An 18,544-nucleotide genomic window follows, 5' to 3' on the forward strand; every position below is an offset into this window, starting at 1 on the left:
TGCATTGATTGATTGAGCAAACCTTTGTTGAAGCCGGATTCCCAGGCCCTGGTGACTCAAGAGTAAATAGCAGCCACAGCCCTGCTCACTCGATTTCTCTAGGATCCTGGATGGGATGATCCAGAAGGCAGAAACGAAGTCAATGATGGACTAGCCACTGGTGGAAATGGGTGCTGTGGCTGTTAAAGGGGGACGAGAGGGTTATGTCTTGTCCTGGAGTTAGAGAGGATGACCCCGCAAACAGACATTTCTCTTAAGACAAGATGCTCTTAGAATTCTGGTGGGTGGATAAAAAGGGGGAAACGTGGGATTGCAACATGTCTGAACCTGGTTCCAACATGCTTCGTGTCTTTCTCAGTAAAGAAATACTTGCAGTGATGTTGTTTCAGCCTGGGCTCCACCACATTTCTTCCTCCCTCGGAGACTGGAGTCTTTGAGAACATCAGCCCCGCCCCCTACTACGTGGTTCAAGTGTATGCACAAGGAGATGATCATTAGGAGCTCTGCATATGGATTCGTTTGCTGGCTGTCACGCAGTATGAGATTGCTCGTGTGTAATAAGGAATGTGAAAGCACCTAGATAACTCTGTGTGTTATTTCTTTAACCCACACAGACTATATGGTTTTCAAACAGCGTTCTGAACACCCGGCCACTCCCACACTGACTCCTTTGACGCCGGTGTTTGCTCTTTTATTGTCTGGGATGACCCAGGCCAGCATTCAGGAGATGTAGCAGCTGATTCCATCCTGCAGCAAGTGGAACTCAGAACTTTCCCACCTAATTAAGATGGCTTAGTCTTGTCTTCCCCCAATGCTGACAAGCTCCAGGCTCTTCCGGCCCTGCAGCCCACACTGGTCCTAAAGGCGAAGGAAGAACTCCCTTGTGCCAGCATTGTAAGAAGGGTAGGGCTACAAACCCAGGTGAAAGCCTGTGTGGGGATGTAATGGGTGCTCTTTCTTCCTGCCATTTAATGATTCTCATTATAGTGGGACCACCTCTCCAACAAGCCCACATCCCTTAATCCTTCCCAAATAGTTCCAGCAACTGGGACAAAGTATTTAAGCATATTACCCTAGGGGAGCTGTTATCATTGAAACTACCGCTATCATTGGTACTGTACCAAAGTCAGTACACCCTCCATGACAGTCAAGGTGTGCACAGGTGAAGGGCGTGATCACCTCCAAAGGTGGGTATGAGGTCTTTCAGCCGATGGATGTCACCTTGTCTGAACTAGAAAGAGGAATGGCTGGTATCCAGGTAAAGAGGGTAGAAACGGAATGAGATAGAAGGTCAGCCTATGCAGAGTCTCAAGGAGGAGAAAGGATGGCCCATTTGGGATCCCAAGTTCCCAGAAGAGCCAGGCAAGTAATGTGCCTAGGTAGATTGCAGGTCTGACTCCAGCATTCCTTCATTTCTCCTTACTTGCTGTTCTCAACTTGTACATGATTATATTCTTCGTTTTTTCCATCTGTGACTGAAATTTAGTCAAATGGAAGATGCTTTCTATTCTAAAAATGGCAACCCAAAGTCACTATCATACCAGTTGGCAAGTTGTTCTTGGCTCTCCCTGGAGGGACAACCAAAACGGGTGGGGATGGACACTGGAGGCCATTCTTTGTCCAGAGAGGAAGGCTGTGCTACAATTCCAAGTCCTCCGGGGTTCCACATCTTGCTTTTTTTTTTCCCCAGAAAAAGCAAGTCACTTGGATTTTTGACAAGAGAGTATAATATTTTAAACAGTGCCTTAATTCAAGAGAAAAAGGGAAGGAAGAAAAGAGGAGAGATAGAAAGATGGATGGAGAGAGAGAGAGAGAGAGAGAGAGAGAGAGAGAGAGAGAGAGAGAGAGAACACTCAAGCCTACCAGACCAAATGGAACATGGCTCGGGCTTGCCACCTTCTGTTTAAAGGTTCCAGGGAAATGTCGCATGTATTTCTGTCATTGCCCTGTTTATTGCCCCCTAACAGCCCTTCTTTCCTTGCTTTCCAGAAAGAGATGACAACCAGGATGTGTCACTGACATCCCACCTCATCTACCGGAAGAAAGGAACAGTTTCTCCCAGGAGTCCCCGTGGGACAGGAAGTGGCCCTCTCTGGCTGAAATGGTTCTTGCTCCCAGGAGCAGAAAAGCTGGAGCCCCACAAGGACTTCTGAAAGATGTCTCCTACCCACTTTGTGTGCTCTTAACCCTCTAAGTGCTGCTAGCCAGGGCCTGTGGGCCAGGCAGACCACAGCATGAAGGACCAGCCTTGACCCCTTAGGCTGAGGATAGTGCAGGAGCGGCCTCTGCACTTGAACCACGTCACACATGCCTGTGGCCTGCCCCCCAGGCTTCACTGGAATTCAGGTTTTGAGACTGAGAGGTTTTTCGTTGTTCTTTTCGCTTAGGTCTTATCAGACTTCTTGACTAACTTCTCTGTCTTTGATGTTTCTAAGAACCAATCAAACTTGGGGAATACCACATATAATAACCATTTTCCTATCCCACCTCTCCTTGAGTCCCTGCAGGCCTAGGTTCTGGGCTTGTGGCTTAACCTTGTACGGGGCTTGAAGCTGGGAGGGGCCTGCAGTTCTGTTGGTGGCATCCGTGGCATTTCCCTCAGCGGTGGTTTCACCAGGGACCATCTGATGGAGGGCACGAGCTGTGCCCCAGACAGGCCATTCATATGCTAACCGCTGGGAGGAGTCTGGAAATAAACTGGTGTGTTACCAGTTTGTCCTGGTCAGGATGGACTCTTGGTAACCACAGTCCCTCAAAGATATACTTTCCCATTTCCCACAGGAGAAAACTAAAGTCACAAACGACCACTGGGGTTCTTGAGCCAGATTTGTGCAGAGTTTGTTCTTTATTGAGGAGTAGTGAGTCCTGGCTGACCAGACATTTTATAGTGTTAGGATTTCAGTGACAAGACAAGACTGTTGATATTTGGTACGTGTAGATCAATGCACTTGACATGTGCCTTCCCAGCGTGACCCCAGAGCTTCTGAACTCAGCTGACATTTTTCCTCCTCCCTTTTCTCCCTTCTTCTATTCCTGTTTTCCCTCCCCGTCCTCCCCATTCCCTCTCCATCTCTTCCTCAATCTCTCTTCTCTCTCATCTCCTCTCTATTCTCTACTCTGTGTGTGTGTGTGTGCGTGTGCATGTGTGTATGAGTGTGTGTGTGTGTGTTTCTCTTGCCCATTGTCCTTCCATCTCTTGTTCTAGAAAGATACAAAATTGATTTCTGTGCAGTAGGTGTGTTACAGTCGCTAAGGTGTTCCTCAAAGCCAAGGCGTTCCTTCCGGCCATCAGAATAACTGTTCTGTGCATCTCCTGCTTTTGGAAGCCTGAGGAAATGAAATGTTGCCTTCTCTGATTCATTCACAGAGCTGTGGTTCCGACAGCTTGACTAAGAAGTACTCATACTTCCCATGACGTCTGATTTTTAATAAAGTATCTGTTGGTGGAGGGAAGTAGATATGAATGTATTCTTACAGTTAATGTAATAACAAGATGACTAAGCTAATCTGATGTTACTTAGTATCTATAACATGTTAAAGCCGTTTGTGACTGCCACAAAATCCTAGAAAGCATGGCATCTTTGCCTAACGATGAAAAGGCTGACTATATGGAGTACATAATGGGACCATGTTTAGGACAACCCTTACTTCCTGTCTCATGGATGCTGTCTTATGAAACCCAACACTGCTACATCTTTTTGTTATTGACTTGCTCTAATCTACAGGAACTTTTTCTTTTCTCCTGAAGTAACTTTTAGAGACCAAGATAGGCCTAGAAGCATATCTGGCTAAGGGTCCAGAGAAGCAAAGCCCCGAATTCCTGACCTGTGCAATACAGAGAAACACAGTTCATGGCTGCGCTGGATGGTGACAAAGAGAAATGGCAGCCTTGGCCTTGAGGACTCTGCTGCTTTGTACCTTGAACAACTACAGGGCTCACTCATGCAGTGAGAAGTTGAATAGGTGCCTGCATTCCAGTAGTGCTTAGCCAATGGGGAAGCCTGACACTAAAAACATTTGACATTCCAGTAGTGCTTAGCCAATGGGGAAGCCTGACGCTAAAAACATTTGACATTTATTCCTAATTATTTTCCATCAGTGTTTGTGTATGTGAAATTTCTATCCACCTTTAAAAAATCCAATTTTTTTTTAAACTTCTTAGAATGATTTTCTCTGGCTTGTATTGTTAATTGCACTAGTCCTCTCTTGAAGGAAAGTCTAGCCAATTGCTCTGCTTTTTTAGAAGAATGAGGTGTTCGTATTTCTACAGAACTTTGTTTGGCATTTCTAAGGAGAAATCTTCTTGGGCTGTTTCAAAGCCTTTGCCTTACCTTATCCTCCATACGTCTGTATTGTGAACAGACGATCCCTGCAGCCCCTGGGACAGCGTCAGGCCTGTTTCTGTCTTTTAACCTTCTTCTGCCTGCTTTTCTGCATTTGTTTTAACATCGGGAATGTTCACAGTTGAAAGATTGCGAGCACCCTATCCTTTAAGTGTAGCAAGTTGTTAGCGTGTCACCTCGTTTCTTTCTCACCATAAATGCACTCATTTCTGAACCATCAGAAAACCAAGTTACAGTCATCATAAAGCTTTGAAATACTCTACCACCCCCTCCTGTTAGTAATGAGGATGGTATCCTATCCATCTTCAGTGGCATCCGCTCCAAGAGCCTGAAATGGATATTCAAATTCTGCCTCAGAAGATTGTCGTTGATTTTTCTTTTAAAAAAAGTCTAGGATGTAATCAAAAACTACACATTGTATCTAAGTGTCACTATCTTCATTTCCATTGATAGATGATCATTTCCTCTGTGTGTGTGTGTGTGTGTGTGTGTGTGTGTGTGTGTGTGTGTTCTGTCTTTAGTAATGTGACTGGCATTCCTAAAGAACCTAAGCTGGTTTATGGGATGTGCCCATATTCTGGAGGATTGTATTCTGCTCGTTTCCTCGTTGTGAGATCAGGGTAACGCGCAGAAAGTAACAGTGTTCACAGTGATGAGGCACCCTCCTTGAATCATGTTAAAAAATGTGGATGTTCAATCGAAGACTAATCAGTGGGTTCAGGGGTTATCTGCCTGAACCAATCAAGTTGCATAATTCATCGTTAAGCTCTGGGATTCAATACATGCACCGTTTATAGAATATGAAGCATGTCTACTTCACTTCTTAGTGTTATCAGAGGTCTCCAGTCCCCAATATTGAATCCCTTGCTGTGGAAGATGAAGATGTGTAAAAGGAATCAGACCTTTCCACTTAAGATGAAAAGGAGCAGAAATTTTTCATTTGCAAACAATACATAAGAATGCTGATTCATGGGCATGTGATGATCCTCCAGCCAGAGGCAAAGTGCGTGCGTGCGTGTGTGCGTGCGTGCGTGCGTGTGTATGTGTGTGTGTTTCCTTTAGTGTTTCCCCTTCAGACAGACCCATCGTTTCCTCATTGAGCTCAGCTCATGTATTATGAGACAGTGTCTCTGCATAGTCCTGACTGTCCTGAAACTCATTATGTAGACCAGGCTGACTTTGAACTCATCCTGCCTCTGCTTCCTGAGTGCTAGGATTAAAGGTATGTGCCACCATATTCAACTGCTCATATATTCTTGTTGAGGGTGAGGTGACTACTAATTATTTGGGGGAGGCAAACATTTTAACTTTCATAGTAGGTTGTGCCTCTCCAAAAGAGGTGATTAGAAATCAGCTATTTTTTTTTTAGATTTTGATAATTTTAATAAACAACATATCCACGAGTCTGGACACACTCTGAGGTCAGAAGCCATATATTTTTATCTTAATAGGATCCTGATATCAGCCATCTAGTGAGATATCTTCAATATGCCCTTGGGGTAACAGTTTAAACTGGGGATGCACTGAAGAAACAGAACCTTAGTTCTTCCATTTATGTCCCCCACATGACCTCCAAGCCCCTCATCCAGGCCTCCTTTGCCTCTGACTTCCTTTTTTGTTCAGCCAAATCATAGCAGCAGGACCAACACTCTTCTTCAAACAGTAATAGAAAGGACAGACTAAATTGCGGATCTAGATTCTTTTTCTGCTTCTTAGGCTGTTGATCTCTTCCTTGAATGTTTTTTTTATTTCTTTCCTCAGAGTTAGGATGAATGGAAGGAACTTCAGAGATCCCTAACTTATCCTTCCTGTTCCCCAACCATGCCACAACATTCCAGATAGACCCTGTTCTCGTTTTACAGGTATCCAGGCATAGAAGGTCTACAGAACCCTCTGTGCAACCCACATGACTTCACAGTCGCGGAAACCTTCCATCCAACCCGAGCCAGATAGTCCCTTTGAGCTTCAACCTGTCTCTCCCCTTTTATTCAGGAAGGTCCAGGGACTGTGCAGAGCATCAGTAAACGCTAAGTGATGAGAGTTTCATTTGCACGGTCATGAAATGTCGGAAGACCAGTGGTCCTCCAGCCTGCCTTCTCAGTCGTCGCAGCTGAGGCTCCTCTCGGGTGCTTTGCCATTTTCCCATTAAGAACTAATCTAGAAGCCCCCCCCCCGCCAGCTCTCCTCCGCCTGTGTTATAAACACCGCACACTGTGAATCTGATAAGCGACTATCTCACGCCTTCTCCAGACCCTGCTGTGTTTTCCCTAGACTTGGCTATAAGAGAAATCTTTGGGTTTTCTTACCTGTTTCAGTTGACCATATGAAACTTCAACTAGGTTATGCTGAGCAATTCCAAGTTTCCTTTCTCCCTGCTTTTAGTATCCTTCATCATAACACACTGGATTTGGTTGAAATTTTCCTTAACTGGAGAACATTAAGGGATTTGATTTATGCTGGTCCACGCTTAGTCAGTCCATCATCACAGGTGAAAACACATAGTTTCCAATAATCCCTCGGCATGAGGAAAAGAATACAGCGCGTCTTCAAGAAATGGCAAAGACATCATTTGGGTAATATTGTCATTCTGGCTTTGATTATTTTGGTTTTGAAGAAACTAGTAATTCCTGTCTAGAATTAACCAAACAAAGTATATTTTGGAAGTAATGATTTCTTCCTGGTTTTAAAAATGTTTAGCAGAAAAATTTTATAACAAGCTATTTTCCTCTGGGCAATATTAAATATGGGTAAAATTTTCAATAATATGTAAAAAATTTGGTAGAAGATGGATCTTTTTTAATGAAGTGAGCTATTTTACTAGCTTCTAGTATTCTGCTTTCAAAGTTTTCCTTCCTCTTTTTTAAGTACATCTGAAAAATGTTAACTATATTTCCATTCCATTTATGATTCAGCTAAGGATTTGACTGTAAGAAAGCAGGCTAACATAATTAAATCAATTAGAAGAGCTAGATATATCTAAAGAATATTTATGAAATAAATTTCTGTGTGAGCTTAAGGATTCAAATGTCATGAATAAAAGCTACATAGCCACCTTCTAGTCTGTCTTCTTTCCATGCCAAATTTATGTAACAGATAGTTTGTCAGTCTGCAGTGTGCCGGGAAAGGGTCAATAAAAGGAAAATTGTTAATTTTACAAAAGCTAGTTCAAAATTTGTTTGAAAGCACACATGGACACATTTGAACTTTAGCTAAATCCCTTTATCTTATTACAGTTTTTCAATAAGACATTAAGTATATCGTTTAGCTTTCCAGCATATTAGTGCCCTTATGGAAGTTTTCTGACCATAGAATTTAATATTAATTTGATGATCTGATATATAAAGATGTCATGCTTCACCTCCAGGACTTGGGCCTGACTGGGGTGCTGAAGAAAGGAAGAATAGATACACTCACAGATAGAAAGGCTGCAAGTGGGTAGACAGACCGGGTAGACTGGGCTGTCTCCTCCTGCCTTATATTCCTCTCTCCGCCAAGCCATATCCCTTCCTGTCTCCACCTCTAGTGCTACATTGTCTGTAGTCTTGAGAAACTTCCTAGAAATTTATAATTTCCACAATGCATCTGGAATAGCAAGAGCCAATAAGAATTTTTTAAACTTATGAAGAATAGAGTCCAGAATCAGGTGCTCTTCCTCCCCTTCCTGTCCTCCAATTCCTCAGTATTATCCTCACCTTTGTCCTCATCCCTGGGGGACAATTAGATAGTCTCCCCCAGTATCCCACACACAAACACCCTTTGTCACAGTTGCCAATTCGAGGGAGCACTGCCTGGAAACCTAGTCACCCTCACCGTGGAATCAGGTAGGCATCTTCATCCTCCCTCCTGTCTGCCAATTCCAATGCCCCAGTCTTCTCCCTACCTTTGCAGCAGACTGCCTGCTGGAGCCTCTCCTTCTCTGCCCCCATTCCCAGGAGACTACCCTTCTCATCTTGGCTACCCAGCTCTACTACAGAGGATCCTGAGAAATGCAATGTAGCGCCTACTACAGCGGACCCTGAGAAATGCAATGTAGCACCTACTACAGCGGGCCCTGAGAAATGCAGTTAGTGCCTGCTTCAGCAGGTCCTGAGAAATGCAGTGTAGCTGAAGCATAAGACAAGGACTTCAGAATAGCTGTTATGAACATGCTCAAAGACCTTAACGAGCATATGAATTAATCCAATAATAAAAACTCAAACGTAACTGGGAAGTGGTGGTGCACACCTTTAATCCTAGCACTCAGGAGGCATAGGCAGGAGAACTCTGTGAGTTCGAGACCAGCCTGGTCTACAGAACTTTCCAGGACAGCCTTCAAATCTACAGAGAAACCCTGTCTCAAAAAAAAAAAAAATTAAGAAAACACAAACAAACAGGACGTGAAAGTAAAAATGGAATCACTAAAGAAAACTCATACTCAGATAAAACTGGAAATATGAAATGTAGAAAATCAAACCAAAACCTCAGAGGTAAGTCTCATCATCAGAATACAAGAAATAGAAAAGAGAATCTCAAGTATTGAAGACAAGAAGAAATGGATACCTCAGTCAAAGAAAATGGTAAATGTAAAAAATCCGGTTATAAAACATCTAGAAAATCTGGGACACTATGAAAAGACCAGATCTATGAATAATAGAAATAGAAGAAGGATAAGAAACTCAGACAAAAGTCACAGAAAATAGTTTTAACACAATCATAGAAAAAAAAATTTCCTAACCTAAAGAATGAGGTACCTACCAAGGTTCAAGAAACATACAGAACACCAAAAAAAAAAAAAAAAAAAAAAGAAAGAAAGAAAGAAAGAAAAGAGATTCTCCATGACATAGTAATCAGAACATTAAATTTTCTTTGTACAGAACAAAGAAAGAATATTAAAAGCTACAGGAGAGAAAGACCAAGTAATATACAAAGGAAGGCCCATTAGAATAACACCTAGCTTCTCAGTAAGGACTTTAAAAGCCAGAAGGACCTGGATGGATACTCTAAAACCTGGAAGAAACCAATGATACCAGCCAGCTCAGAGGACTATACCAGCAAAACTTTCAATCACAATATATGAGGAAGAAAAATATTTCACGATAAAACTAAAGCAGTGTCTATCTACAAATCCGATCCTACAGAAAACACTGGAAGGAAAACTTCAAACTGAACAGTTTAGACACCTGCAAGAAAACCCAAGGAACATTAACCCGGAAACCTTCTCCAGCAGATTCTCTCTGGGTATACAGACCACTCTTAAAGCCTGGCCTCATACCCAGCAATAGACGGCCAACGTTAAACAAACCCAGTGACATTTTGGAGGTTCTTGGATGCATAACGCTTCATAAGGACTTTTTTTTTAAAACCTTCTAGGTCTTTGCATATATATTATGATTTTTGTGTTTTGGGGGATTTATGTGTGTGTTTTTGCATTTATAATTGATTTTGAGCATTTGTTGGTTTGTTTGGTCCTGCTCTTGTCTCCTTTTTTATTTTTATTTTTATCTTACTTTAGTTTATCCTTTTTTAAAAAATGTTTTCATATTCCCATGAAAGAGAGAGAGAGAAAGGCTATAGATTTGGGCAGGCGGTGAAGTGTAAAAGGAAAAAACTATTTTCAATAAAATGTTTTTAAAAGATAGCAAAGATTTAAAATAAAAATATTGTAAAATAACACTTGTGTGTAATCTAAAAGTCAACCTCCTAGAAATTTAGAGTCGATTAATGGTTATCAGAGGCTGGGAAGACTACGGAAGAGGAAAGTTAATCAAAACGTTCTGTGCTATTTTTAGATAGGAAAAGTACTTTCTGGTATTCCACTACATTGTACGGCGACAATAGATAATGGCAATGTAAAAAAGTGTAGAAGAAAGTATTTTTGATTATTTTTACCAAAGAGAAATGAAAGTTTGAGGAAATAAATATGTTTAACCTAATTTGAACATGATACAATGCATCAAAACATCACATGACCCAAGTTACATGATATTTGATCACACTGTGAATTCCCAGATTGCATTATTTATTGGAAAAAAATATGTAGCTCACTCCTAGTTCACATTGTTTTAGAACATTAATTTAAGATGTGTTATATTTGTTTATGCTGTGGACCAGTTATTTAATGATGTGTTTGTATTCTTTTATGTTGCATTTGCTTAACTCTATAAAGCTGTTACTGTGCCTGTCTACAATACTTATTGATCTAATAAAGAGCTGAAAAGCCAATAACAAGACAGGAGAACGGATAGGCGGAACTGTCAGGCAGAGAAAATAAATACAAGGAGAAATCTGGAAAGAAGGATCTAGGAGCAAGAAAAGGAGGAGGACTCAGGGGCCAGTCCCTTAGCTACACAGCCAGCCATGGAGTAAGGAGTAAAGAAAGGGAAAGAGAAATAGAGAAAGGCAAGAGCCCAGAGGCAAAAGGTAGATGGGATAATTGAAGGAAAGTTGGCAAGAAACAAGCCAAGCTAAGGCAATCATAAAAAAGAATAATCCTCCATGTGATTTATTTGGGAACTGGGTGGTGGGCTCCTAAAGAGCAAAATGTAAAAGGTAACTACAACACCCTTTTAATCCAAGAGCTTTCTGATTGGCTATTGTAAGCAGGGTTAAATAAAGTCAACCATAAGTCAAGAGGTAGAGCAAGCAATCATTTGACAGGAAGTGAACAGGATAAAACCACAGAGAATAAGAGGAAGTCAGGAGAATGTACAGAGATGTACAGGAAGTAGAAGGGGGGGTTGAGTTTGAGGTTGATTTTGTTTGAGAGAGTGAAGGAGAAAAGAGGTCTTTTTCAGGAACGTGGGTTGAGGTCTCTAGACTGTCCAGCCTCTGGTTTCTCTCATCACCCAGGCAGTGTCAGGCATGGGATCCCTCCCATGTTATGGGTCTCAAGTTGGACCATTCATTGGTTGGTCACTCCCACAAGTTCTGCACCGCCTTTACCCCTCCACAGTTTTCAAACAGGGCATGTAGTAGGCAGAAGGTTTTGTGACTGGACTGATGTCCCAGCCCCACCACTGGAAGCCTTGCCGGGTTACAGAAGATGGTCAGTTGACTCCGCATACCCCATTACTAGGAGTCTTCGCTAGGGTCACTCTCGTAGATTCCAGGGTTTTCCCATTGCACTCGGTCTCTAATTCCAGTGGGATCTTCCAGCGCTCTCTCCCTCCATCTTCCCACCTGATCTCTCCTGTCCCCACCCCCACCTGCACCCAGTCCTCTCATAAAATCTATTTCCACTTCCCAAGGAAACCCATGCTTTCCCCTTGAACACTTCCTCTTACTTAGTCTCTCTGGGTCTATAGATTGTAGCAAGATTAACCTTTACTTAACACCTAATGTCCACTAATAAATGAGTACATCCTATGTTTGTCTTTCTGGGTCTGGGTTACCTCACTCAGGTTGATTTTTTTTCTTGTTCCATACATTTGCCTGCAAATTTCATGATGTCTTTGTTCTTAATAGCTCAGTAATACTCCATTGTATAAATGTACATTTTCTTTATCCATTCTCCAGTTGAGGGACATCTAGGTTGTTTCCAGGTTCTGACTATCATGAATAAAGCTGCTATGAGCATAGCTGAGCAAGTGTCCTTGTGGGAGGATGGATATATGCATCCTTTGAGTATATGCCCAGATGTGGTATAGCTGAGTTTTGAGGTAGACTGACTCTCAGTTTTCTGGGAAACTACCATATTGATTTCCGAAGTGGCTGTACAAGCATGCACTCCCATCAGCAATGGAGGAGGAGTGTTCTCCATGCTTCACATCTTTGCCAGCAGGAGCTGACACTTGTGTTTTTGCTCTTAGCCATTTTAACAGGTGAGGTGGGGGCTACTTTTTATATCATTCGCAATTATGATTGTGAGTCCTAAAAGGTGAGGGAGGTGCCCAGCTGAGTTTGCAGGACCATTAAGACGTGACATGAGGATTCAGCCATCTCTTCTGGCTTTGGAGATAGAGTAGAGATGTTGTGTTCAAGAACTGTGGGAAGGTTGTAGGAGCTAAAAGTGAAAAGAACCAGACTCTTCCCTAAAGCCCCCAGAGGGGATGCAGCCCTTGATTTCAGCCCCATGAAATCCATTTGGACTTCCAACCTACAGGAGAATAAGATGGTAAATGTGTGCTGTTGAAAGCCACCAACAGCAGTCATTCATTATGGGAACAAAAAGAAATTATGCTAAGGGACTACAGCATGGTTTTATTTAAAGTACATAAAATTTAGATTTTATGAAAATTGTGGTGGTTTGAATAAGAGTAGACCTCACAGATTCATATATTTGAATGCTTGGTCCACCAAAGTGGAGCTATTAGGAAGTGTGGAGGAAGTGTGTCACTGGCTGTGGGCTTTGAGGTTTCATATTCTCAGAACAGGCCCAGTGTCTCTCCTTCCTGCCTGCTGCCTGCAGAACCAGATTAGAACTCTCAGCTCCTTCTCCAGCACCACGTCGGCCCCCATGCTTCCCTTCATGATGATAATGGACTAAACCTCTGAACTGTAAGCCAGCCCCAATTAAATGTTTTTCTTTATAAGTATTTCCATGGTCATGGTGTCTCTTCACAGCAATAGAAACTCAAAATAAGACAAAAATTTTAATAAATATAAACATAAAGCTTCATTAAATTATTGTTCTAATACTGCGTATCAAATGTTCATTAGTAGGCTTACTTTGTGTGAAATCCACAAAATTTACAATGAATTAATGTGAGCACTGATTTACATAAATCTGAACTTTTAACTTTTGGCATTCAATAAATCTTGCTAGATAATTTCATGTTAATAAAAATATGTGCACTTCTCATATCCTGTGCCCTCCAAACTGCCAATATTTCAAACATATTACAGGTAAATTTACATACATGCATATTTAAGGCTGTTGTGAAACACTTGCTATTGTAAACTGAATTTAAACAATTGTGGGGTTTTTTTGTTTGTTTGTTTGTTTGTTTGTCAAAAATGGATTTAATTCCAAAGTTCCTCCAAACCACGAAGAGAACATGACAGAAGTGACGCATGGCGCTCCTGGGAAGCCACACTTCATTATGCAAGCATCTATTGCTTCCCTCTTATCAGAGAGGCAGGCTCTGACAAATTAATTAATGTGTCTTTGCTCTACCTAAGTGCTTCTGCCACTCCAGCCCTCTTCACTCCCTAGAGCGGTGATTGCCTCTCCTTCACGCAGTCGCACAACTCACAGCCTTCACTGAATTCAGAGGCACTTGACTGTTCTCTTAGAGTCGCAGGACAAGAGACCTGGGGGGCATTTTTGGACAGCGTGAATCCTGTAAGCAGAGACTTATGGTGGTGAGATACTGGTGCCGGTGCTGAGCATTGGATCCCGGGGATAGGCCGCCTGCACCTCCTTGAAAACATTTGTTTGTTGTGTCTCTTCTATGCCAGTACCTCTAATGAACAGGGACCTTTTACCTGGGTTTCAAGATCATTTTGAGATGTTTAAGATCCCACCCAATTTCCCAAGTGATGAAGAGTTGTTACTTTTGTTATTTGTTGCTATTTATACTAAATGAATGTCAGAATCCTTTGGAGTTGAGTTACAAAGGGTTTATACATTTAGCTACCTCAGTGCCTGCTCCCGAAAGAGTGAGAGGAACCATTTAAGACTCCGGTGTCCTATCAGGAAGTCAGTGAGACTCGCTTTCCTCATGTTCCTTTCTATTGTGTGACTAGGGCTTATGAAATGGTTTTGTTGCTCTCTTGATGCTAAATTTTTATGGTTGAATCCCCTACCTCCTGCGCCACCTTTTACAATCTGATTCTTTCTTTTCTCCAGTGGTTCCCCTTCACTCTCCTCCCCTCTCCTTCTCTGTACCCCAGGCATTTGCACCCCTGCTGCGTGGTACACATTTCCCTCCAACGAGGCTGTGTCCTAGCTGACCTCACTTCTCGTCCCGTGGATAAAACGTCTCAGAATTTTCTTCCGTTTTGTGTTCCATTCATTCTCTAATTGAGAAGTGTGAGCATCTCAAGAAGATCCTTGAGATCAAAGTTTTCCTTGTAGGGTTTGTTCCCAATGATAGAACTAAAGTAAATGCAGTTAAGTTTTCATGGGGGATGAGAAGGCAAAGCCTCATCCAGATTAAGAGGACTATGTTCCAGGTAATTCTCAGTGTAAATGGCCAACTGAGCATGGTATAACCATGAATCTTTTTCCGGAAAGAGTGGTTGGCACATTTCCAGTCACTTCTTACTGTCAACTACATTTTTCAAACAGGTCTTGGTGATATCATGAAAATGAAATATGAAGAGTGTTGAAATATTGTAAATAAATTGTGGCTGTAGCCCAAAGCATTAGGATAACTAAGATTCTCTTGGTACCACCTATACCTGTACTGAATTTCTTTCTCCATGACCCTGCCTTTCTCTCTAGTGACCCCCACCCGGCTCCCAGTTAAAGTCAGACAAATTTTTCCATTTTCCCCTTTATAGTACACGTATGCCATTATTTCTCCCTGGGGACTTTCCGCCAGAAGTTCAAGCTGGGGTTGGAGAGGTGGCTCAGTGGTTAAGAGCATTGCCTGCTCTTCCAAAGGTCCTGAGTTCAATTCCCGGCAACCACATGGTGGCTCACAACCATCTGTAATGAGGTCTGGTGCCCTCTTCTGCCATGCAGATGTACACACAGACAGAACATTGCATACATAAAAATAAATACATAAATATTTTTTTAAAAAAAGAAGTTCAAGCTGAAGATTTGGAAGCCCTCTCTTAGGAACAAAGAAAAGGGGCCAAAATAAGCATTCTAGGATAAATCATGGCAGCAGATGAAAATTATTAAATTGATTGAAAGCTAAATATACAGTTCTAGGGCATGAGATGAAGATCAAATAAAATGTAATATTATAAGTCTGCAGAACTGTATTAGGCAGGGTAGGGTAGAGGTCAGGGTACGATTCCAGCTTCTTCCAGATATGCTCAGATGAGAGTTGAAGCAAGCATGGCAGAGTGTACAGGCAGTGAACATGCCACTAAAGCAGAGATTCAGGGGTCTCCAGAACACATTTGCACTACAACTGTGTTTGCTTCCTGGGCATCATACTCTTAACCCACGGGGCTGCTTGATGTTTCCATGAAGTCAGATTAAGGGCCAAGGTGAACACAGAGAGGCTAGGGAGCCCCTGATGCCAGGATACAAGACACATAGCTTGCGTGATCCAACTTTCCTTATGCTAAGCAAAATATATCCAATTGCAGGGAAAACATCTAGCGTCTCTTCACGTATGTAGGTCATGGTGGTGCTTGGTGTCATTCTGGTGGGTATCAGTGTGGGCTCTGGGTTTCAACCCAGTTTTTGTACAGCATAGTCTAATGTTTTCCAAAAATGTTTAAGGGAAGTTTGAGGCTTTATGTGCTCTGCGATGCAGTAATAGATCAACTAAGAAACATGAGGGGGCAGACACTTCTGTAGGAAGGAGCAGTCTCTGGCTCCTATGAGGGAGCCTGGAAATGAGTGGAATGAAAGAACTGAGCACAGTTTTTTTGATGTTGAGTTTGGATCAGACTCCAAAAAGGCCATGGTGTGTTTCCAGCTGACCAAATAGGAGAATGTGGCAGGTGTTCAATGAGAAGACGGTATGGAACAGTCTCAAAGGGCATGTGGTACTACAGACCAACTCTAGTAGATGTGAAGGCACCAACCTTCTTTGAGGTCTTGCTGTTGGCTAACACACAAGGTTCAACTCTTCTAGAGCTCTTGAAGACAAGATATCAGCTGGACACACAATGGCTGCAGGGTGTGGCCTACATACCCATGATGTCAAAGTCTGCCCAGATTGTTTCCGTGTGCACCACGAAGACGATGTTGTGGGATGTCCTTCTGTATATGTGTTGCTTTTATTAGTTAATGAATAAAGCTATTTTGGCCAATGGTTTAGAAGAGTAAAGCCAGGCAGGAAATCTGAACAGATACATCAGAGTTGAAGGAGACGGCAAATCATCACTGAAGGAGAAAAATGCCAGAACATTATCGGTAAGCCACAGCTTCGTGACATTACATAGAGTAATAGAGATGGCCTAATTTAAGCTGTAATAGCTAGGAATATGCCTGAGCCATTGGCCAACACAGTGTTGTAATTAATATAGTTTCTGTGTGATTATTTGGGTCTGGGAGCTGGGAAACAAAAGTGCAGTCTCCGTTTACAGATGATATTGTCATCCTGACTCCACTAGCTTGATTATCCCCCTGGGCTTCATGAAGAGCTGTGGGTGCTACACACACCTGAAGTTAAACTGACTCAGGTTTCTTAGCATGCATTCATATCCATTAGCTGTCAACCATCAGTTTAGGAAACCTTGCGTTTGAATTCAAGATTTTTGGTGAGCAGGATCTGGCCTGGGTAAAATTATCGGATGATGTCAGGAAAAGGCCAGGTGCAATCTAGCCATTCTTGATATTAAGGCATGGTGGTGGAGTTTAGTCATTAAAATGAGTCCTTTTCTTGTTTAAGTCCATGGTATGGTCCTGGCTGCCTTGTGGTTAATATTTTCCTGGGTCTTATGAGGAGAAGATGTGGTCTCTACACCCTCAAATTTAAGCTTGGCCCAGGATACTTGCTAGTCAGGAACTTTCCAGGCTATGATTGACGTCACCTTATGGTCATTGCCCTCATGATACTCTTTAGATAACCACCTCTTGGTGCTAAGGTGGGTCCAACTTTTCTGGAGTAGTGTGTGTGGCCTAGGTCACCCTTGAGGTCAACTTTTCTTTGATCAACATAAAGCCAGTCACACTGAACATTATAAAAGAGAAAGTGGGAAGTACACCTGAATGCAATGACACAGGAGACCACTTCCTAAATATAACCCCAGCAGCACAGACACTGAGAGAAACAATTAATAAATGGGACCTCCTGAAACTGAGAAGCTTCTGTAAAGCAAAGGACACTGTCAACAAGACAACAGAATGGGAAAAGATCATTAATCCCACATCAGACGGAGGTCTGATATTCAAAATATTCAAAGAATTCAAGAAATTGGTCATCAAAAGAACACATAATCCAAAAATAAAATGGAGTACAGAGCTAAACAGAGAACTCTCAACACAGGAATCTAAAATGGCTGAAAGACACTTAAGAAAATGTTCAACATCCTTGCAGAGAAATGCAAATCAAAACAACTCTGAGATTTCATCTTACACCTGTAAGAATGGCCAAGATCAAAAACACTGATGACAACTTATGCTGGAGAGGATGTAGGAAAAGGGAACATTTCTGCAATGTTGGTGGGAATGCAAGTTGATACAGCCCCTTTGGATGTCAGTGCGGCTATTTATCAGAAAATTAGGAAATAACCTTCCTCAAGATCCAGTAATACCACTTTTGGGTATATATCCAAAGGATGCTCAATTGTGCCACAAGGACATGCTATGATCAACTCTGTTCATAGCAACATTGTTTGTCATAGCCAGGACCTGGAAACAAACTAAATGCCCCTCGACCAAAGAATGGATAAGGAAAATGTGGTACATTTACACAATGGAGTACTACACAGCAGAAAAAAGTAATAACAGCTTGAATTTTGCAGGAAAATGGATGGGCTATAAAACATTATTTTGAGTGAGGTAACCCAGACACAAAAAGACAATTATCACATGTACTCATTCATAAGTGGTTTTTAAACATAAAGCAAAGAAAACCAGCCCACAAATCACAATCCCAGAGAACCTAGACAACAATGAGGACCCTAAGAGAGATATACGTAGATCTAATTGTAAGGAGCCGTCCGATTATCGCCATTACAAGATGGCGCCGGCGGTCCTGCAGCTTGGAGGTAAACAAGTCCTTATTTGGTATTGCTGCGTGGGGCTGAGCGCCCTTTGCCTGTACATGTGCAATTGAGCCTTGTCCCTGTCCAATCCCAAGGCTTCGGGCATCAGCAGACTGGTATTCACCAATCAGGACAGTACCCGAGTCCCCTCACCCTATTTAAGCAGATGCCACTTGGCTCTTGCTCTCTCTTGCTTTCTCTCTCTCTCTTCTTGTTCTCTTTCACTTCTCGTTCTCTCTTGCTTCCTGCTCTCTCTCACTTCCCGCTCTCCCTTCAACCAAGAGGCTCCAATAAAGTGTGATTTGAGAAGGATCCTCGACTTCGTGGTCGTTCTTCCTTGCTGGTCAAGGGGTGCGCCACATCTAATCTACATGGGAAGTAGAAAGTAGAAAAAGACAAGATCTCCTGAGAAAATTGGGAGCATGGGGACCTTGGTGGAG

At 42.3% G+C, this 18,544-nt stretch overlaps 1 protein-coding gene across 3 annotated transcripts in view; it reads left to right on the forward strand.

Annotated features, from left to right (window-relative positions):
• Mob3b (MOB kinase activator 3B) overlaps nt 1–7,394 on the forward strand; it is a 197,822-nt gene extending 190,428 nt beyond the window's left edge. For all 3 annotated transcript variants that reach the window (XM_048419862.3, XM_048419864.3, XM_048419863.3), the window contains exon 4: nt 1,990–7,394. In XM_048419862.3, coding sequence (XP_048275819.1) covers nt 1,990–2,019 — 30 coding nt within the window. In that variant the 3' untranslated portion in view covers nt 2,020–7,394. The remainder of the gene's footprint in view (nt 1–1,989) is intronic.
• Nucleotides 7,395–18,544: the final 11,150 nt, after the last annotated feature.

The sequence above is a fragment of the Myodes glareolus genome, chromosome 16 (genome assembly GCF_982192425.1).
Source record: "Myodes glareolus chromosome 16, mMyoGla1.1, whole genome shotgun sequence".
In the NCBI taxonomy this organism is placed as follows: Eukaryota; Metazoa; Chordata; class Mammalia; order Rodentia; family Cricetidae; genus Myodes; species Myodes glareolus.